At 36.0% G+C, this 22,575-nt stretch overlaps 1 protein-coding gene across 1 annotated transcript in view; it reads right to left on the bottom strand.

The window, feature by feature from the left end:
• oxct1a (3-oxoacid CoA transferase 1a) overlaps positions 1 to 22,575 on the bottom strand; it is a 42,975-nt gene that overhangs the window by 4,600 nt on the left and 15,800 nt on the right. The window contains exons 8-15 of the mRNA XM_007557595.2: positions 20,797 to 20,904; positions 20,451 to 20,565; positions 18,501 to 18,595; positions 17,828 to 17,876; positions 16,724 to 16,796; positions 15,339 to 15,414; positions 5,754 to 5,843; positions 4,393 to 4,473 (exon numbers count right to left, since the gene is read on the bottom strand). Of these exons, the coding sequence (XP_007557657.1) occupies positions 4,393 to 4,473; positions 5,754 to 5,843; positions 15,339 to 15,414; positions 16,724 to 16,796; positions 17,828 to 17,876; positions 18,501 to 18,595; positions 20,451 to 20,565; positions 20,797 to 20,904 (687 nt within the window). The remainder of the gene's footprint in view (positions 1 to 4,392; positions 4,474 to 5,753; positions 5,844 to 15,338; positions 15,415 to 16,723; positions 16,797 to 17,827; positions 17,877 to 18,500; positions 18,596 to 20,450; positions 20,566 to 20,796; positions 20,905 to 22,575) is intronic.

Raw genomic sequence — 22,575 nt, 5'->3', positions numbered from 1 at the left:
CAGGCATATCCAAAAATGACCATTTTTTTTCTGTCCTTATTTAGAAAAACCATTTGTTAAAAAAAATAAATAAATAAATTAACATGCAACTATTACCATTTTTCAAGCTAAAATCGATACTTTTTCAAACACACATTAACTTGTAGTTATTCATTTTAGGCCACTTGTCAAGCTGAAGCAAGGAAGACAAACAAAGGAAGGGAGAAGAAAGAATGCTGGGTAGATTAATGAAGGTTGGAGTGATGTGTGAAGGAAAGAAGGGATGGACAGATGGACCAGAGATGCTATGTATGGATTGATGAACAGACCAGAGAAGTGGTAGATGGACGGTTAAACAGATTAAAGAAGTGCTGGATGGACCAGAGAAGTGATGGATAGACAGACGGAAGGACAGAACAAAGAAGTGATGGACAGATGAATAGAAAAATGTATCTAAGAAGTGATGGATGGATGAAAGGATGGATGATGTTTTAAACATTGCTACCTTATCCAGACCTGGAATGTGCTTTTATCAAATTCCGTATTTTTCCGACCTTTGTAATAATGTTGACTGTATCCCCTGCTGAAACTAGATTCAGGGTGCACAATACGAGACAAATAATTTACCACTGGTATTATCATAATAATTTCCTAGTCCACAGGCAGTCATAACCAGTTATTTGTTATCACAGTGGAAATAACTGCAACACTGTATTATTCTGACAATAAACAACTAAATCACAACAGATAATAGACGTTAATTGGTGGGAAGTCTGATGGCTGAAGGCTCACTCCAAGTCGTCGGATGTTGTTGTGGAAGCAATTTTTCAAAAACAATCACATAATGCCAATATTAAAACAATAAAATGGGGCATAACTATTCTTCTGATAGCATTTTAAGCAGCTTTTTATATTGATCAGCATTTCTTAATGGCCTAATAAAGCAGCTTCCCTCTTCTCAGTTTTCATGATGGAAGCAGAGCAAAGTTATTGCTTCACTTTCAAATGAGGGAATTCCACCACAGACTATATACATAAAAAACAACTTCTCATAAGTGACATGAACACTTCTTTTCATTTTGTTGCTTTTAGAGAATAACTTCAAAATGCTTATGCTGCAAGAAATGAAATACTTTGACTTCTAGCTGCAACTTAATCCAAGTCATAGGCTGAGCAGTTATCCAAGTTTATTTTCCTGTTAATCCACATTACTCTCCAGATGAGTTATTAAATGTGTATTAAAAAAAGGCATGCAGACCCATCATTATTATGCAGTTGAGGTTTAATGTCAGACCCTACTAAATTTAAATAACTTTTATAATAAAAGCTAGGTTTAAACAAAATCTGCCTCAGCTACTTTTAAAGCTTTTCTTGTTAAATATTTTTTTCCACTCAAGTGTTTCCAGGGATATGCTCTCTTAAAGTGAAGTAGAAAGTTCTCGTGAAGTTAGACAAAAAAGTTTGTTTTTCAGACTACTGGAAGGCTTCTCCATTGAAAATGGAGTGCAAAATGGTTCATAGCACAGACTTGAGCAGCCAACTTTTATGTTGTTTTATGTTTATTATTTAACAATTTTAACTGAAACTTGATTATTCATGTTTGTTTCCCCTTTGCATAAGTGAGCATTAACAGTTATCACTGGAACAAAACTGTTTCATTGATTGGCTAAATAAAAATCAACACTGAACATGCAGAAAAAGCGAACGCGTCAGTAAATACAGTGGTTTGCAAATGTATGTTACTTCCTTGGATATCGTCACATCACAACCAGAAACTTTAATGTGTTTTATTGGAATTAAATTACAGGAGGCTAAATAAACTGGAATCAATGAAGAAAGTAGTTCATACTTTTAGCACTGTAAGTGATAATGCAACTGAAGCATCATATCATGTGGTGCTACACACAGCTAAATCAGGACTTTGACTTTAGGCAAATCTATCCCATGTCTAAACCAAGGGTTGTCAAATCCAGGCTGATGTCCTGCAACCATCAGATATTAGATCTTAAGGACTGTAGTTAGAGGCCCCTGATAAAGCATTCATAGTAGCTCAATTCTACTGCATTGTATTGTTCTACCACATAAAATCCCAAGAAAATTCACTGAAGTTTGTGGTTAAGGGACATGAACAGCTTTGCATGGCCCTTCATTCAATTATTTTGTCACAAGAAAAAAAAGTCACATTTAATTTACCAATAGTTAGAAAATCATCCTACCGCTGACCTCATTTAATTTTTTTTTTTTTTTTCACAACAGCCACTGAAAGAACAACTGAAGGTGACATATTATTGGCAGTTGTATTGAGGCTAGTTTTTTTTTTCAGGAGATGACGAACTGATGACCACGTTTCAGAATTTCTGAAAAGTTCAGTTCGCTTTGCCCAGACTACAAAGAACGGGGGTGACGCTGTCAAAGACTGCCTTCAAAATGCTCACACATTAGGTCAGAATATGCCAGCTTATTGTGTAGTTCATTGGAATAAAGCAAAGAACAAATCCATTCAAAGCACAAGAGACAAAGCTGAAAATGGTAGGAGGGGGTTAGTAAAATACAAAGCACGAAGAAAAAAAGAAAAATATGTTTTTGAAAAAGAAGAAAATGAGGTCATCAATTATAAAGAGCAAGAATTCAGGCTGGAGACAGTAAAAAGCTGGAAATGTATTCAAGGAGAGAGTGTTTAGGGAGCAAGAAAGCCGAGGCTTAAATGAGGAAGATGGAGAGGAGGAGATGGCAGTGGAGTTTGTAATTCTGTATAAAGGGCTGTAACCTTTTCCAAATGTTAACAGAAAACTGCTTGCTGAGAAAAGCTGTGCGATCACAACAGAAACAAGCTGAGCAGAAAGGAATGAGTGGGTTGTTGGGTGGACGGTGGGGGTCATAGAGACAGGTCTTGCTTTTAGTGAACAAAGTTTTAAAGGCAGTTATTAGAAGGGGGGGAGGATTATCTAAACTGAGCACAACGCTATACCTGGATCAAAATCCACTTAAGACAAGAACATCTCCTACTGATTTAATTTCCACATCTCCTCCACCATTTTTCACATTTAGTAGTCAAAGCTGCGGTTTCCCCCATTTGAATTCGACTAGCCACCCCGATGCACCTTAACTTTCTTCATTCTACAACAAAGGTTATAAATCTTTCTGTTTTTCCTCTAAAAACGGTTCGCCCTGTGGTTTCCATTTCACATTCATCTAGTGGCCTCTGGGCACAATTTAATTAGTCTCAAAGGCAACCATCTAAAGCATTCAACATATTCCAAGTGTACAGAGAGCACTGCCTGTGAGAAGGTAATCATGTTTGTGAGGAGAGCATGCTTAGCTACCAAGCTACCTGAACCATAATTGTAAAATAAATGAATTCAGAAAATGTTTATTTAGAACCATTATTATAACAAAAGGTTCAGGTTATGGAAAGAAAAAAATCTTCACGGAGATGAAAACTTTTTATGCCTTATGCTTCTAATTATCAGGACATGACCACTGAGAATATATTTATGAAATGCAGTAGGTCTTCCCTTTTCACCACAGGCCAAAAATAAAATTGAATTAAGCCGAATTAGAGAAATGAGTGAAATAAATTAAGAATATCATCCGTCCAGTCATCCATCTGTCTGTCATACCTTCTATCAGTCCATCCATCCGTCTCCAGTCTGTCCCTTCCTAGCTTGCGCTACCTTTCCATCAGTCCTTCTATAATATGTGTACCGCTTTCCCCTCTATTCATCCTTCCACCCTCTGCAGGTTTTGATTTTATTCTGCAGACATATATTCTTAGTGAGGTTTTGTATTTATACTTTAAAAATGGTCCGAAAAGAACTCACTGTGTTGAAATATGACATTTTTAACAAAAAAAAAAGTGTAGATAACCTAATCATATTTTCAACATTAAAAATGCAAATTTGCTAGAATGTGTAAGAATTGGGAGGCTGGTTCTTTATTTTTTCCCCCTCCGATAAATAAATTTCATATATTACATTTCAGACCAATTCAGTTTCAAGATTTTGATTTAAGAGATGACAGGTTCGTGTGTCCTCTGTTCCAATTAACCAAAGATGCAGGTCCAAGGCAAGTCTGTAAAAACATAATCGCATAACTCGTGGCCCAGGTATGCACTACATGTGGTATCATGAATAGCCTTCTAGTTCTTGTTGCCTTTTCATTTAGTCCATCACAGCAACATGCACCATAAGTCCTGCATTTAACAGGCTCTTTTCTACAATGAAAATTTACTTTCAAAAACATTTCCAGTGCATCAGAACATTTAAATTATTCACAGTCCAAACTGATTAAGAACTAAAAATGTATGGTTAATGGCTCATTCATCCAAGTATGCAGATTGACTCTCATCTTCCATTCAAGTGGACTGAGGAACATTTGCATATATTATGTGCACAAATGAAGATAAAGCTGCACCTTTTCTGTAATGATTCGATCCACGCACTGCTTCCCTGTCAATGGCAGGACGCACTTCTCCATTATCTTGTGTTTTCCTCCCTGAAAGGAAAGAGACACATTTTATAAGCAAAGATGCATCGCCTGCTCAACAAGTTGGTCAGATAAATGTAGGATTTTACTCATTATGCAAGCACATCCTAAAAAATTATGCACTAAACACGTTTCTTTCAAGCTTATTTTTTCACCTTTTCTGTCAATTCTTAAGAAAAAAAGAAGACAAATTCCTGCCATGCTTCACCTTTTTTTTCCCCCAGTCATGAATGAAAAAAAGCCTTGAGGGTGGAACATTTACGTTCACCTGCTGCACCATCTGGACCTTAGCTGGGTGCCAGACAGACTCCCACTAGCCCCCCCCACCCTCCAAAAAAAAAAAAAAAAAAAAAAAAAAAAAAAAAGCACACAGCATGTTTCGGTTCATACCGAATAATGGGCTTCTGTCACATATCAGTCTGGATTTTCTAACAGTAAACCTAAGCATTTTGAAAAGAAAAAAATAAACTGAGTTTTTCTGTAGTTGGAACACGTTTAACTATTAATCAGATCTTCCAAATGCCTCCCCCTCCCAAAAAAAAAAAAAAAAAAAACTGGACCAACTACAATTCTGAAGTTGTTTTTAAATTAGCTCAAGACAAATGAAGAAGGGATGCCGTCTGAGCAAAACCTCATTAGGATGAACTGGCATTCTCAGATAAAAAGGCATTAGGCAATCTATTAACCGACTTGTCCCTAATCAGCCATAACAGTCACAGTCATTATTATAGGAAGCAAATACAAAGTATGCTGGCAAAGGAAGCAAGCATTGGAAAAGGAAATTGCCAATTTAGTTTGACTCAGAAGGAAAAAGTACTTAAGTAGAAATTTAGATATAAGGCTCCAAAGTTCTGTACAACAGAGAAACCTGACTCACATTTGCCAAGGGTGTTTTATTTATTCAAAGCAGCATCTAGTTATTTTTTTTACAACATTTTCTCAATTCATTCGTCAACAACTGCTAATTCACAGTGGATGGAGGACTGCATTTTTGAAATCTATATGTACTTAACTTGTGGCCAGCGAGGTAGTGATTGGAAACATGTTTTAGCAGGGATGTGGTAAAATCTTCAAGCTAATCCAAAATTTTATTTCTGACGTGATCAACCTTACAAAACAAACCAGTGACAAAATTCATGAGACAAAATGGGAAGAGCGGGCTGAACTGGAGTTAGAACGTCACCAGATCGGAAACGATGTTAGAAAAGTACACATACATTACTTCTTTGGCTGAGGTGACTTGAAAGTAAGTTAAAAGCACACGCTCCTACACTGATACGCATACACACCTTCGCCGAGTGCTCCATCGTGACCACCACCTTAGTTCCAGCACTAGCTACTAGATCCATGGCTCCTCCCATCCCTTTTACCATTTTGCCCTATTGAAAAAAAGGGAAGCAGATTTTGAGTTTAGTTATTACTTGAAATGCAAGTCAAGTTTTTACCTAGAAAATAAAGCAATATGCATTTCTTAACAGCTACTGTAAAATAAGCCTCAAATCAAATCCTTCTCAAAGGAAAAAAAAAAAACCAAATGTTTGCAAAAGAGCTTTGTGTCCTCGGTGCCAAGATATCTTCTAAAGCTTTGTTCTCAACAAAGATTAATTTTATCCCTTTTCTTGTAAGAAGATGGAAACCTTCACAGTGAGACTATGGCAGAAGGAGCTTACAAATCTACAGCTTCAACAAATACGGTGAGCTGACAGTGGAAAAAACTACAAATGCTTTCTAAATAATGAGAATGAAATGTGTGACCCAGAAATAATATGGATTGTATGAAGATATTATTCCTAAAGGTTACTGTAGGAGTTCACAACAGTACAGCTTTATACTTTATACAATTATGAGCTTTATACTCATAATTGGAGGCACTGAAACATGCACACTCAGCACATTCAATTGATTATACTAAGGTCAATGCATCTGTCAAAAGAAGCTCTGATCAAAAACAACTGAAAAAGGCAAGTTGATATAATACAAATCGCAAATAGCATTTATTAGTTTCATACACACAAAAAATGCATGAATAAAATGTATATTTTGGCACAGATAAGAAAAAAGGGCAATCTTCAAAACTTGGATATAAGCTACCCAAATTTAAATAACCCCTAGAGAGAGCCCCCTCCCTCAAGCAAAACATGTTTTGTTCTAAATTTGGACCCATAGACCGAAATGCAGAAGTAATGTTATCAAAATCCAGATGCCTTATATAATGGAAGGTAAAAAGCCATATTGAGTCTGTTGGTCAAATGTAATAAAGAACACATTAAGAAGGGGCATGAGTTTCTAGTATTCCATTCAACTCTATAGAAACAGTTGGAAGTCTCAATGAACAAACTGTGGAACACTATTTGCTAAATGTTTTTTTTTTTTTTTTTAAAAAAGCACAATGTGGACACGAAGCAATAGTTAAAAAGAAATGTGAGCAGAGGACTGGAGGGGTAACTTTAGATTTCAAAATGTACAACTATGTATAGCCAAGTCCAAAATTATTTAATCTCTTGGTATATATTAACAGTTATTTTTATGAAAGAAGTTTGTTTGATAGGTAATGATACAAGCATCCCAGAAAATAAAACAATGTAAAAGGAGTATCAGTTTTGGGAAAAAAAAAAATTATAAAAAATTGCACCTCAAATGGTGAAATCTGTTGAGGCTCACAAGTTAGTAAGGTCACATAACAGCAGAAAGTGGAAATGCAGAAAAGAAAATACATGATAGTGTTACATCTTACAAGAAGCAGAGACAAATTTGCTGTCTTTTCAATTATAAAAAAAACATAGCGTTTCACTTGTAAGGAAGAAGCAAGAAAGGTGTTTTAAAATGGGAAGAGCAATCTGCGAGTTCATCACCATGAGGAAATTTGTCAGATGGGTGAAAAATCATTTCTCAGCCTCCCGTTGTTCCCAGCAAAGCTGGTTTCCAAATGTGGAAGGCTGACATGCAGATATGGCCACAGGGTGACGGCTCAATAACTGAATTAAAATCCCATTTCCTCATCAATCATGTGAAGAGCCTGTTTTGCTCTCTGCTCAATAACCCAAGAAAATATATGCCAAGTGTGGTGCATCATAAGGATACTGTCAGCCAGCTGCAAAGGGAAGATATCAACTGAGAGCAGAAAAGAGGTTCGGGAGACACAAGGTGCTTTTGAGATGTGAGGGGAGAGCATAATCTTTGCATTTTATCCTATGTAGCCAATTGAACGTTGACTGATGTAGCAAGCTTATCAACATCCGTAAATGAAATCATGAAAATCTGGTTTAGTAATTTTTTTTCTCCCGCTTCTGATCTTCAAAAACATCTTTGTTATCCATCTTTGATCAATCTGTTTGTGCCAGTTTGTGTGGTGGATGGTGTTACGACTGGCGTCATAAGGTTAATTAGACTAACATGAATGTGCAGGTACCCGTCCCTGATTGGCTTTGGCTTTCCAGAAGACGACGGAACGTCTAATTGGCTGCTTCCCGGAGGTGACGAATATAAAGGCTGCTGAAGAGGACTTCCTGGGTTCCATCCTCGACCCATCTCCACCGGCCACACCCCTTTCCTTTGTTCATCTGTGTTTGAGTTCTGGAGTGTAGGAGTGAGCTGCCGTTTATGTTTCCTCAGTTTTCTCATGTTTTTCTTAGTTAGGAAGGTAAGTTTTTGTCCTTTGGTTTATTTGCTTTCGATTAGGTAAGTTTCTGTTACTATTTAGGTAGTTTCCTTTTGTTTGTTGTTTTCGGCGATAGCTCACTCTGAAGCCAAGAACTCCAGTGGTAACTTTGTCAAATACATCTTTTTTAAAATAAATAATAATTATCAACTGTTCAACTTTGTGTGTATCGGATGTTGAGATCGAGGAGGATGGATCCTTCATGTTGCTACCTGGCCCCCCCTAGACGGGTCGTAACAATGGGTATAAAAGCTGTAGATGAGACTGATGTTGACAGCAGCTAAATGGTGTAAATGCCCCTTATCCGTGCTGGACATTGTTACTATTTTTAAGATGACCACAGTAATATGACATAAATCTAGTTTTAGATTCATCTCATTGCACAAGTACGGTCTTCTGAAGATATCTTTAAATCTTACGCTAACCTAAAGAAAGTCCCATGTCCACATTCAGAGCACAAAGTTAAGGTGTTTCCCTGCAAGGCTGGATTGCAGCAACGTTTCCCCTTCTCACTGATCTGTGATGCTTTAGGATAAGATCTTAAGTTGTGATGATTGAGAGAAGTGCCTGGTTTGGAAACATTATGGTTCCCATCTTTGCTTTTTTGCAAATGGTGTGGGTCTGTGTTGGCATCTTTAAAGAATGGACTGGGTCCTCATCTGGAGTAATGTGGACATTGAACCAGTCTGTTGTGGTGAAGAAACAACTAGTTGAAAAAGCAAAGCTTTCCATTTACCGGTCTCCCTTCGTTCAGATTTTAAGCTATGGTCATCAGATATGGATCACGAGATTATGAGGTCATGAGGCTGAAATTAGCTTCATTGGTAGGGTAGCTGGACTTAGCTTCATAGCAGGCTGAGAGCCCTGTCAATTTGCTGAACGCAGAATATTCACACCTGCGGTCACCGACTGTCCAGGAAGACAGAGGAAGAAACTTGGACAGATGGATTTTTATCTAAATACCGGAGAGAATTTGTATACTCCAGAGACTGAGAATTCGGTTCAACCTGGAGCTGTTTGGGAAAATGTATTTATCTATTTAATTAATAGTAGATGCACAATCTGATTTTTAGTTTAACCAAAAATAAAAACGTCACTATGTTCATAAATTTGACCGAGATTACATCAGATTTTTTTTTTAAGAAACTAGCCCACATTGTATATTGAATATCAACATTAGTATTATTTTAAAAAAATAATTAGGTTTGCAAAGAACTGCTAATGAATTTGTTACACTTTAAAAAAGGACAGCCCACAGGTAGGTCAGTGCTGGTAATTATTTTTTTTTTTTTTTTTTTTTTAGAGCTGCCGGAGCCAATATGAGTCCATTATATATTCAAAAAAAGTAAAACAAAAATACCAAACAAACGAACACTGGAGGTTCCAGTGTATTCTTGATGTCATCTATTTGCCTAACTGCATCTTGAGACTGTAAGTGAATTCAAAGCATACTGTACTGAACACCCAATAGTTTCCTGAATTCCAAACAGGAAAGTGATTAAAATAAGCAGCTGCTAAAAACTTGGGAAGAAAAATAGCAGCAAATCTTTGCAAATCATTGAAAGGCTACAGAAAATAAGGGACAAAAGTACAGAGGACCATAAAGGTCACAAACATACTTGGCTTTAAAAACTGGTTAAATATGATCAACACAGTGACATTGATTTTAATAACTGGTCAGTTATCTTTTTTTTTTTTTTTGCTTGTGACTTAATGCATACAACAATGACAGAATCAGAGTAAAGCTTTAAAGCAGATACCATTTAATTACATGCTGTTCTGTTTGGCAAACTCAATAATTATAATGATGTGTCTCTCTGTGACAAAGCACACATATCAAACCTATTCAAATAGCATTTGTAAAAGATTATATCTGTTCCATCTTGCTCCATTGTTTGATAGTTTTGTTCAATATATCCATAGATTTTGGTTTTGAGTCTAAAAAGAAGAAAAAAGCCAACACCTTGGAGAGCAGGATAGATCATATTAACATTTTACAAAATCAACGTCATCATTACCAAAAAGAGGTTGATGGGTCACCTGATTTCTGACCAGTGGAGGGTGTGCAAGGCCACTGAGATGGAACGGACATATTTTTATAACAATATTCACAGAAATACCCTCTGACAGAGCCACCACCAACAGCTCGGTAATTTAGTCATTTAATTAACAAAGCCTTGATGTTATTGACCTTGCTGGTCAGACTGAGGCCCCAGAGGTTTTTCATTTCCTCAACGCTCTGATTGTGTCCATTTGGCTGCTGCAATCTGAGCACAACAGGTCCGTCAAAAGCATGTTTCTACACGCATTTCATTAGCAAAAACATGGATAAAACTGTACATTTACCCTCTTCTTTTAATAAGAGAAAACTGGACATTTGCTGCAAACTTACAATTCTGATGACCACACTTTCACTTATTGTCTCTGCTGAACTCTTACAGCGGCATAATTTGTTTTTACAGATAAGCTATTTATGATTAAATAGAGTCAAAAAGAAATTAGGTTAGAATATTTAAAGACATTCTTTCATTTAGCTCGAGGCTTAAGCCAGTCATCATACCAGAGGAACCTGCAGTGGCCTAAATATGCATCCCAAGTTGAAAGTATAATTTGGCCGTTGTATAATTTTTAATAATTGAACCCAGTTTTTTGAATATATTTTTCATTTCGACCTTACAAAGTTGAACAGCACAAGTGACTTCATTCAGTGCAACAGAAACCGAAACTAGAGATTTTCTTCTTTTAATTTTTAAATAATTTAGAAATAAAATGACAAATGAAAGTGATCTTTAATACAATTACATCCACTAAAGATTAAATAAAAAAAAATTCCAACTACTGCTCTGTAAAATCAGAAAGATACTTCATGAATTTCTCTCTGGGAGTAATAAAGTATATTCAGCTCAATGTAATGCAATGTGGGAGTTGTATGCATAGACTACTGGAGACCATGTATTATCAAACCAAGATGAAACAAAACTAGTGCTTTGCAAGAGTTTTTATAACAATGGAACATTTTTATGTTTTGATGCCATCTTCATGAGATGAGAGTTGGGGGTGGTGGGATCAGGCTGCAGGGATGTTCGTCTTTAAACAAAATACAGCTGCCCAGCAGGAACACATAACTGGAATGCTGACACGCTATTGGCTGCCATTTGCTAAACAGTCCACAATCCACTGCATTTTCCTTGGCGCCGATTGGCTGTATACATTAAGTGAGGCGATAAGGAAGACTGTAAGTAGTAGGTTCTGTAGTAGTACTCAGATGGTCAGATTGCTTCAACTGCATGTACTAATTAATGCACATCAAGATATTTTTGGTGGTTGAACTATTAAGATGAGCAGTTATGAGCATTTCTAGTTGGAGTTTCAAGTACTTGTGCGTCCCTGATGCACACAAGTAGAAACATGCATAAAAGACTTGAAACTGCAGAAAACGATGGCTCTACAAAATTTAGACTCTGGTGGGTTAAATAGGGCTGTCAAATGAAATCAATCAAATTCAGTTTTAGTAGTGAAAGATCGCAAATACAAATGTAATTATCAAAAAAGCTACATCTTATTTTACAATATGATTTTTTTTACATGATCTTCTTACATGTGTGCAATGCATTGGATAAAGCCAGATATCCTTGTCGCTTCACATAATAATCGTACAGTGTTTTGTGTCGGTCTAACTTATAAAAAAAATCAATTAAAACACTTAGTTTGTAACATAAAAAAGTGCAAAAGTTCAAGGGCTTTAAATACTAAGTGAACAACAGATATTTTCCCTGAGAGCCAATTTATAAGAGAAACTTGTTTGATGTGATGTTGACGTGTGATTTCCAGAGTGTAATAAATTCTATCAAACTGATGTAAACCATAACAAAAACAAAAGAAGAAAATACAAAAAAAAGCAGGACCATAATAAAAACCAGAAAACATAAAAACAAAACTGTTGGAAATAAAAGACAATGGCATTAAATTACACCACTGTGACAATAACACTGAAGAACTGCATTGTGGGAAGCATATTTTGACTAAAGCTCCATCTTACAACACTTTAGGGGCTTGCTGCATTTTTTGAGTTGCTATGGCAACACTTGAATTTATTGTGGAAGTGGTAGGATTCGGTTTATGGTGGAATTACCACGGAAAATGACCCCCTCCACGATGCAAGAGTTCCCACTTACCAACTGGCTTTTTTATTCTCTCCCTCCAATTCTCTTGACGGTCTCCACTGTCTGATACAAATGGCTCTCTATTTAATAACATAGCGACAGACTGCTACAATGCTTTGTTACCCAGACAACTAATGACAAGAATCAGAGAGACAGGACTGACAGTAAGACAAAGGAAACTGTGATCCAAGTAACAGAAAAACAACAGCTAAACCCACATGTGACATGAATATTCTGTGATTTTACAATTTAAAAGGATTTTAACTTAAAAGACAAATTATTATTATTGTAAATAAACAGCAGATGTGTTGGAAAAGAAAAGATAGAGACTTAAAAAATGGAAATCAAATTAATGGGAACCATGATTAAGTGAATGTACTTGAATTTTGAAATGCAGGATTTAATTGAAAGGAACAATGCATATTAATTAACATTTTCGTAAATGTGCCAGAATTAGTCATGACTATTTTATACGTCACTGGACAGTGGGAAAATTTGTCTAAACAAAACAAACAAAGGTTGTATAAAGAACGTTTAAAATGACTTAACACAAATTGTCAAACACAACACAAAGGGAACTGCAGTCCAATTGTTATAAAACATACAAGAAGTACTTGAAACTAACTTCATCCATCAACATGGCAACAGCATGTGAGATTAGGTGAAGTTAACTGCTCAAAATGTTGACACAGCTGATGTTTTATGAACCAATTTCTTAATTTTTTATATGTGGTAATTTCTACAACTCATTAGAAATATGCATTCTCAAATACGTCGTTAAACTCCTGATATCAGTTTACTTTGTTACTTTTAAGAGGAGCTTTTGGTCTACATCTTTGCAGTTCATCATGAGAAAAAATGATAGATTATGTGTTAACTATTTGATAAAGTTCAAAATGCTTTTTTCTTTTTTTTTTTTACTGTATTACCCTTTTGTTTTCATCCATTTGCTTTTCTCTCAGATGCTTCACACAAGTGAAGACGTAAAAGCATTTCAAAACCCTGAGCTGGACAATTTTCATCTGCGTTTTGCATATTAAAAACATTAAAAATCTACAATCATGCTGAGAGTGCAGCAACCCAAACTCCTACGTAAAAAACATTTCTAATTTCACGCTATGAACCCATCTTTAGATGGTGAACACTTCATTATCATAGTCGGCAGGAAATGTAATTCTCTTCATCCGTCCTTTAAGACGAGGCGCTAATGAAGATTGAAGCAGAGTTTAGGGTAAGATATGTGCAAGAATTGCTTCAGTATTTTACAGTTTATGCTAAACAATTGAAAGTCTCAACAGTCAAGCGCTCTTCTAATAGCCAGCTATTTATCCCCGTGTATAGTCAGAATAACCAATGTTCCAGTGAAGGAAAAAGTTCTCAGAAAATGAAGCTTCTGCCGCTGTGCAGTCTAGAAAACATCTCGAGTGGGATTTCCTTCTCATGTCAGTAATGCTGAAAGCCATCAAAAATGTCTAGACTAACTTTTTTATCTGGATGAATACAAATTCCTTCTAGCTTTAGATGTTGCATATTTACCACTATCAAAGTCAAAACAGGTAGGTTTGTGGTGTGGGAAGAGACCTTGCTTTGAGCAATAACTTTTGTCATTCAACAACTTTGCCGAGTGTTTTTGATTTTGCTCTTTGAGCCTTTCTCTCGCAGATGTCATAGTTAGAAGGCTGCTGTCGGCACCAATAAAGGTCTTAATTTGGTTGACAATCTCTGGAACATTATATTTCTTAAAAAAAAATTGATTATCTAAAAGCTTCATCAGCAGCTTCCAACCTTTTCAAAAGTCAAAAATTGGCCAATTTCACCCAAAAATAAAGATCAAATGTAATGTTTCAGAATTTTCACACAGGCTTTTCTGCATATTTATATTGTGTGGCACTTTGGTAATGGAAAAATGAGGCTTGATTTCAAGACAAGAATGTCTGCAGTTTGTTGCAATTATAATCAACCTCCATTGTGGAAAAACCTTGAATATTTAAGGAGTAATTACCTTCAAATTTGAAGACGTGCCACCCAAAAAAAACAAAATCACACTAGTACTGAGTGCAGCAACAAATTAGGATCTAGCTTACCTTTAATTTTGCTGACATATTCTGTATTTGTTATATTTTCACTATTTACGCTTTAAACTCATTTACTTAACTTACTTTTAATTGCATTAAAAAAACAATAGCAATATTTGAACATTAAAACATTGGATGAGGTTAATCCTCATTTCTTTGCTTACTATAATTTCAAATTACGTAATTAAGCCATTAAGGTGTTGGCCCTTTAAAGCCAGAAGGATGAATTATTGATTTTGCTTCTTGTTGCAAGTTTCATGTTTTCACAAGCTGAAATTTAATTATTAAATCAAAGAGTGGTTTCTTATTTGTAGGATCTGACTTGCAAGCAAATAAATATTAAGTAAATATGCAATAATTTTATGTATTTGTGAAAGAATAATAAATCTGGGATGACTTAAAATGACTGTCAGTGGTGTGGAACTTGAGAGTACTTTCACCTGGATAAATACATAAATCTTGATTCAAACAACTTCACTAAAGCATCTAAAACTCCATGTACCAAAACAAAAACACTTATGAACAGTGAGACTTTTAGCTGCTTCCTTTCACCACTGTTCCATACACACACACACACATATGCCTCAAATGCTTAGAAAATAACAATGGCTTCCTAAATTACTGTCTGAATTTTTGAGATATTTTCAAACTGGACATCCACAATACATAGTTTCGTGCACTGAAAGTCAGAAATTGTGTGTCTGCCTTCATTTCTGTGTCCATTATTTTTGGACTTGACTGACAAGCTCGGATGCATCTTTTGACAAATTAAATATGTTCAGGGATGCATGGACAAACGTTGGCGCTACTTCTGGGCAGAAACTTCTGTACAATCATGTCACAAGTTGTCACCACAAGTTCTGCAAGCAGCATTTGGACCATTTTTTTTTCCTTGAATGTCATATTCAACACTATAAAAATGCAGTAGAAAAAACATTATTAGAAATGGTAATAGATTTAAATTAAAGTAAACCTCACAGGGATCATCCAGTTAGCTAGATCTCCATATTTTGACACCTGCATGGCTCCCAGCATTGTCAGGTTGATGTGACCCCTTGAGAGATAACAGAGAAGGACAGCTGTCAGTTTTGAGATTAGCTAAACTTATGAACTTAGCTCCATTCATAGGAGAAATACTAGTTAGAGTCTTAAAAATATCAACATCCCATCTTTGTTTTCTTGACAGAAAACATTTAATACATTGAAAAACATACAAAAAACAAACAAAAAAAAAACAAGTCATACTGTATCTACATTCTCCTGATGCCCACAGAGTATAAATACCTGATCCAATAGGCAGGAGGGTCCAATTTCCATGTAGTGAAGTTCAGAACTTCTTGTTTTTGTTGGTATGACCTTTTCACAAGTTGTTAATTAAGTGGAAATATCCACTTTCTTATTTTCAGGTTTTAGTAAAGTTTGGATCTGCTGATACAAATTCTTGAAAATTTGAATTTATCTTTGATAACCATATAATATCAATAAGAGAAGCTTTAAACATATTTCTAGACTTGTTACTATTAGTATTTATTTATACTATGAACAGAATCATGTTGTGTTTGAATAGGCAATTACTGTATTTTTTTTACTATCACATTATAGCAAAGACAAAATGAATTTGGAGAAAATATTTTTAAAACCCTTATGGATCCAATTTTTGTGATTAGTGCAGTTCGTGTAAACCTGTGGAAAAATATATGATTCTTGAAACTCTAACCTGTCGGTCAACACTTCCATTCCAAGCAGCTACAGTTAAATGATAAAGGCTAGCAGCTTAGCTTGTCTAATTGTGTATGCTTTAGCCGCTAGCAATCCATCTCACAGAATCTCTTAAACTCTCCATTGCGTCTTCACAGCGGGAGACCAAAGTGAGTACAAATTCAGCTTGGTTCCTTTTAGCCTCAGACAGTGTGACTGGACATTATTGTTTATGACCACTATTGAATTTCCTCTGGGTGGCCAAACAAAACTAATGCTGCAGGGAGCACGGGTGGGCAATATCAGTCAGCAGGCAAATCAATAAAAACAAGAGACTTAGGATATATTGACAAGGCTGCTGTCTAGTTGGGCTGGTGACAGCAGCCATTTGTTATTATCCAATGTTTCACATCCTGGTGTCCTGTGGTAAATCATGTTTATATCTTTAAGGAGGTGGTTTGGAAGAAAAATAAGTATCTGATTTGGAGGAAATGTGGCATTTTCTTCCCACTTTCCAGAATACCCTCAGTCCATGGGGTTGAGTCATCATATTATGAAACCTATTTTTTTAAGGATTTGTATAGTGCGATTCCATTTAAATGTCACCCATAACTAACTTTCGCTCTGCAAATAAAGTTTTCAAAGCTTGTTTGTCACGGTCTTACCCTCGGATCATGGCAAATGACTCATCACTGGAAAAATAGGCAGCCCCCGGGAGTACAGTGACAGTCTCCTTCCCTGCAGAATAGGGACACAAAGTGCAAGGGTTAATACATTACAGCAATAGACTTAACAGCACGTGGTATTTGCAAAAGCAATAAAATTAAATTAAAATATAGTAGGTCAATTTTTGAATCAAGATTTAAAAAGAAAAGATGCTAATACATACAGCGCCTTGCAAAAATCATGTTTGCGATTGTGACAGTGGCCTTATGTGAACCTTATGCGGCGTAATTGTGCAGGAGAAAGCAAAAGAGCTCTCAAAATCTGCGCAGCTAATATTTTGAATGTTCTGAAAACATTCTTGCAAATGTTTTCAGAACCCAGAATCAATGCTTTGAACAACCGTATTATTGTGGTAACCGCTGATGTGAAGAGCTCACGCTCTGTCAAAATGGATGGAGAGACGATGCACACATGTTCAAGTCTAGCCAAAATTCTGAATTGGCTTTTGATCTGGACTACATACATATATAAAATATTCCATTGTGAGTCTAGATGTGTGATTTGAGTCAGTCCTATTGGAAGGTGAAAAACCACTATTTAGGTAACTTCGTAAGGAAGTAGGGTTATTATGTTCTGGGGTTTCAGAACAAAAAGGAGCTGAAATATATGCATGGAAACTGTTTTAGATTGTAATTTGTAAAAAAAACAAAACGGTGAATCATTTCGCTTCCGACAACAATCACAATAATATTCTACTTTATGTTGGTCAAACACATAAAATCCTGTATTATAGAGGATATGACAATTATGCATAACACATATTTTATATTATTCCCGTTTAAATGTGAAATGTGTGAATTTTTTTGCAAGGTCTTAAAAAAGCATATGAGGGAGAGAAAGAAAAGCCAACTCTTGAGTGACGGAATTAATTAAGCAATGCAGAGGCATGTATAAGATTGTATGCAAACCCCAAACACTTCTTTATCTACCCAAAATCTTGCATTGTCTACTTTCATTTTCCTTTTTTTCTCCTCAAATATAAATGTATCTTTTCTGAATTGGCTTTAGATCTGGATCAATAAACCTTGATCAATAAACCTTACCAGCATTAATAAGGTCTGCATCCACTTCATTCTCAGTGGGGTAGGGCCCCTATCCAAAAACAAATGAAACATGAGTGTGCACACAGGAGCACAAGCATACCTCCACTCACACACGTCACTCATCCTGCCCAGCAATGATCTTTCAAGACAGAGACAGATACAATCACATCTCTAAATTAGATAAGATATTGATTTTTTTTCCCCCCTGTGTACAACAAAGGGAGCAATTCTTTCACCAAAAAAGTGAAAGGAGTAGAGAAGAAAGGCGAAAAGGACACCTCTTGAAAAACCGGGGCTTTTAATTAAAGGAAGCTTTGAAAAAATAAAAAATAAAAAAAACTGCATAGGCAGTAGGCACCCACATACTTCTGCAAACACAACCAATTGAAAAGTCATTCCACAGCAGCTTCAGCAGCCTTTGTTAAAAGACTCAGGCAGCAAATAATGACTGTAACAAAAAATGGAAGGAAAAAGTGTCAAACTGCCACAATCCGTTATATAATGAACCTTGCACATCTCAAATTAGGACCGAACTAGCAAAGATAAAGTTTAACGTCTGACTATTTATCTTCCCGTACACTCTAAGCATAGTTTTGCTTTAAAGCCCTCACCTCTGTGAAATTGACCATTCTTTCAACTCGATGTCTTTGAATGCGGCAAGGAAAACTCTTACCAGTCCCAAGAGTCCGTTTTCACTTTGGAGGTGTACAGTGATGTCTGGTTTGATGAAGTTGCTGGCCAACATGGGGATACCAATACCAAGGTTGGCTGTTTTTCTTTAAGTTAAGAAAAATGTATGATGTATATTCATGAGACAAAAGTCAAATATGATATATTTGCAGAAAGTGGGCTGGGCTCCTACACATTTAAGTCAAAATACTTTTCCAGACTCAACTTTTCAGAGTTTTCAGTCACTTGAACTCACTTAAAATGTTCAATTTGAAAGTTTATTTTTGGCAAATATTTCTGCAACAGGCAGGATTTAAACATGTAATGTTCAAAAACAAGCAGCTGGAAATAAGGATGATCAAAGGTGGCAAGGAAGAGATGGACGGGGGGTAGGACAAAAGACTAGAGGGGTGCAAGAAAAGAAGGATGACTCTTGAAAGGAATAAAAGATAGAACAAAAAGAAAGTAAGGGAACAAAGGACAAGAAGAAGAAGAAATGAAGGAACATGCCAGAAAGAAAGGAATGAAAGACTTTTAAATGATGGGCAAAAGAGTTGAAATACAAATATTTGTAAGAAATCTTTTCTATGCTTAACAGAACTTAGAAAATAATGAAATCAAATACCATACACTACCGTGTACAGAAATACAAGTATTTATTACAAAGCTATTTGTGTTTGATGGAGTTCCTGACAATGATTTGCAAAATACCTCTTTTTGTAACATGTAAAAACATTTTTGTAATTTTTTTCAGTAGGGAGATCATCAAAAATTGCTTTCAAAAGGCTTCTTCCGTCCTAATCATGGGTTAGGGATGTTAATGAACAGGATCGGAGGGGTTGGGTCAGTCACTCATTGCACCATAAGGGACAATTATTGGTACCCCTGCTGTCAAAACCAATATAGCCAGTCTTTGCAAACAGAGCAGCACTTAGTCTTCTAATATGAAATTTCACATAATTGCAGCATACAGTGAGAGCAAGATCTATGATCGTTACCATTTCCCCACCTCTCTGGATTCAAGGTTCTAGTTCTGGTTCCTCTCCAATTCTCTCTTGTCTGTGGCACACCTCACATATTTTTAAATAGGATTTAGGTCTGGAGACTTATAAGGCTATAAAAAATTGAATTAATTTACTGCCAATATGACTTCATGTTTCACGTCATAATCTTGCTAAAATACTAAATACCCACCAACTTTTATTTTTTGATGGAAGAAAAAAAGATTCGATCAGGATTGGTCGGTGTTTCACATATGAAAATGTGGAAAAAGTACTTTATGGCCACTGCCAGGGACAGCAGAGGATCTGTGATGGTGTGTGGAGGGTTCTCTTCCAGCATTAGTTTTACACCCAGATGGATTGTTTACCTAACCACACCCTTCCAGTTCAATATATATATATATATATAAATAAAACTCCATAGGTAGCATCATTATTGGTTTGTGATGATAGAAACACTTTCTGGCATCACTACCAAACACCCAGGCTGCATGTCTATTGTTACACCAGAATAGTTTTAAAAATATTGACATATCACTACCAGTGTGAAGATATAGTTATTTTTAATAAAGAATACGCATTCTGATAAGGCTCATTTGTCGGATTAAAAGTATCTTTTGAAAATATCCTTTAAAACATGCATTAAGTATACTTTCATTAAGCCCAAATGTCTATATTAAAAATTGTTTTTGCATTGGTCTGATGTAATATTCTAATCTTAAATCTTGTATTTTCATTAGATGTAAATGAAAAACCCATTCTAGTTAACTAGTTAAAATAGTTTATGTGTAGTTAATTTTAATAATTCTTTTAGTCATTTGAGTTACTACAATAAATAAACTTTTCAATCATATTTTCATTAATGTGACTACATACACAAGACATACATTGTCTGCTTCAGTCTACTATTACGAAAGCACACAGCCTTCAACCAAAAGGATGTCAAAGGATACCATACATGCCATCTTCAAACTCCAGTGCTGCCCTGCGAATGATCCTTTCCCGAACAATGTCTGAATCCTTCTTTGGTTTGGGCTTTTCTTCTTGGCCTTTTCTCACAGTGCGTTTCTAGAAGCACACAGAAATAGATGAGAAACAGCAAAACGGCATCTTGGGAGTCTATTTCTGAGCAAGCGCAATGACACAGGGATAAAACATGGAATCTGTGGGTTTTACACAATGAAACCCTGCGATAATGCTCTTACTGTGAAAGAATGCCTATAATAGACACTGCAACAACATCCCACTGTCAAATGATCCTTCCATTTATGTAAACTCCGACGGGCCTTATTTTTGTACCTCAATTCTTTTCTCATAGCTGGCTCCCTGAACAATCCTGTGGACAAAGATACTGGGTATGTGTATGTCCTCTGCAGCAAACGTCCCAACATCTACCACCTCCTCCACCTGCAGAGAGACAGAATAATGAGCACCAGCTTCGTCTCCAAATTGACCCACGATCCCCGAGATTGAAAGTTCAGATAGAGAAACCATGCAGTGTTGGAATTACAGTACCAGAAAATAACCCCTGTCCAACGGGTTATGAAATTCAGAAAGTTAAGCTGGTATAAAAAAGAAAAAAAAAAACTGCTGAGTTTTTGCTGATGTGCAGCAATCAAGATAATGTTATCTGCAGATATTTTGATTTCTCAGGTTTTAGAGATCATTACTGATATCAAACATGGAATTAAATGAGCAACTTGTAGTGCCTCGCCAAAGTATTGACACCCCTACATTTTTCAACAAAGCTGCACACCATTGTGAAGTGGAAAAAATCTGACACATGGGTTTTCAAAAAAAAATAAAAAAATAAAATAAATGCATTGACATAAATTAATACACTGAAAATTGATTGCATGCGTTTTATATAGTGCAATTTGTTACAATTCTGTGGAATTTAGCTTGTAAAGGTCACATTTTTCAGTCCATTCAGTATACTCTACTTCCTATTTTGAACTTTTCACTGAATGAAAAGTGGCGTAACTGACCCTGTATACTTACGCAAGCGCAGTTAGTGAGCGACAGCTATCAACAGCATTTTCAGTTGCAGGAGTTGAATGCTGTCGATTGCAGAATCCCACAAACATCACAATATTTACTGCACAAATGCTAAAAAAAAAAAGGTAATGGACTTCAGGCTAACCAATCCGCCATTTTCATTTCTAGCAACGATTTTGCTTTCCAAGTTCAACTATGTCGAAGCTACAAGTAGATAAGTCAAAAATTTTTGTCAAAGTTCAAACCTAAATCCAAATTGCAAATATGTGGCAAGACCATAGAGAAAAAGAAGGGAGAATACAAAAATAAACCACACTTTCAGAACTGAAAACCACACATCATTGTCCTTCAACTTTATAAATAATCACAACTTTGTGTTGGTCTAACACATAAAATACCAGTTAAAAAATGAGGTTTGTTACTGTACTGTAACAAAAAAAGTTCAAAGGGTATGAATGCTTATACAAGGCAAACTAAAAGTCAACAACACTTTTAGAGTTAGTGCAAAATCATATATTTGGTCCTGCAAGTCTCCATTTTTGGCTAAAATTGTGAATTTCACATTGAAAAATGTCCAGCATTAGGCACGGAGTCTAGGTTTTTCTAGCTTTTCGTTCAGCAACTCCACAGAGGCCAGTAAAAGCCGACTGTGTACCTAAATCCAGCTTGGCTACGTGAACAAAGAAAAGGATCATCTGATGCAACAAGCACAGGATATACAGCTTGATCCAGGGATCAGGGGAGGAGAAGAGCAGAGGTGCATAGGAGAAAAACTATCGGTGTATCAAGACTAAACGCAGCCGCCTTCTGCAAAAATAAACATGCACAGTTTAAATAAAACCTTTCAATTACTCTCAGACTTAACACAGAATTAAAAATTAATTATACAATCTAGAATCCAATGTGTTGTCTAGAATACAACACATTGTATTCTAGACTCAGACAAGTGCATCCATCACCTTTTTGAAGAAACTGTGCAGCACCAGCAGAGAAGTGTACGTAGGGGATTATTTCTGTCTGACTAACAGGACGGAGATGGAAATGGGTATTGATTTAAACAGCGCTCGGTCAACATGACTG

This window comes from Poecilia formosa, unplaced genomic scaffold (genome assembly GCF_000485575.1).
Source record: "Poecilia formosa unplaced genomic scaffold, Poecilia_formosa-5.1.2 Scaffold89, whole genome shotgun sequence".
NCBI classification, from domain to species: Eukaryota; Metazoa; Chordata; class Actinopteri; order Cyprinodontiformes; family Poeciliidae; genus Poecilia; species Poecilia formosa.
Note: the sequence above shows the minus strand (reverse complement) of the source record. Positions and strands in the feature narration are given on the sequence as shown.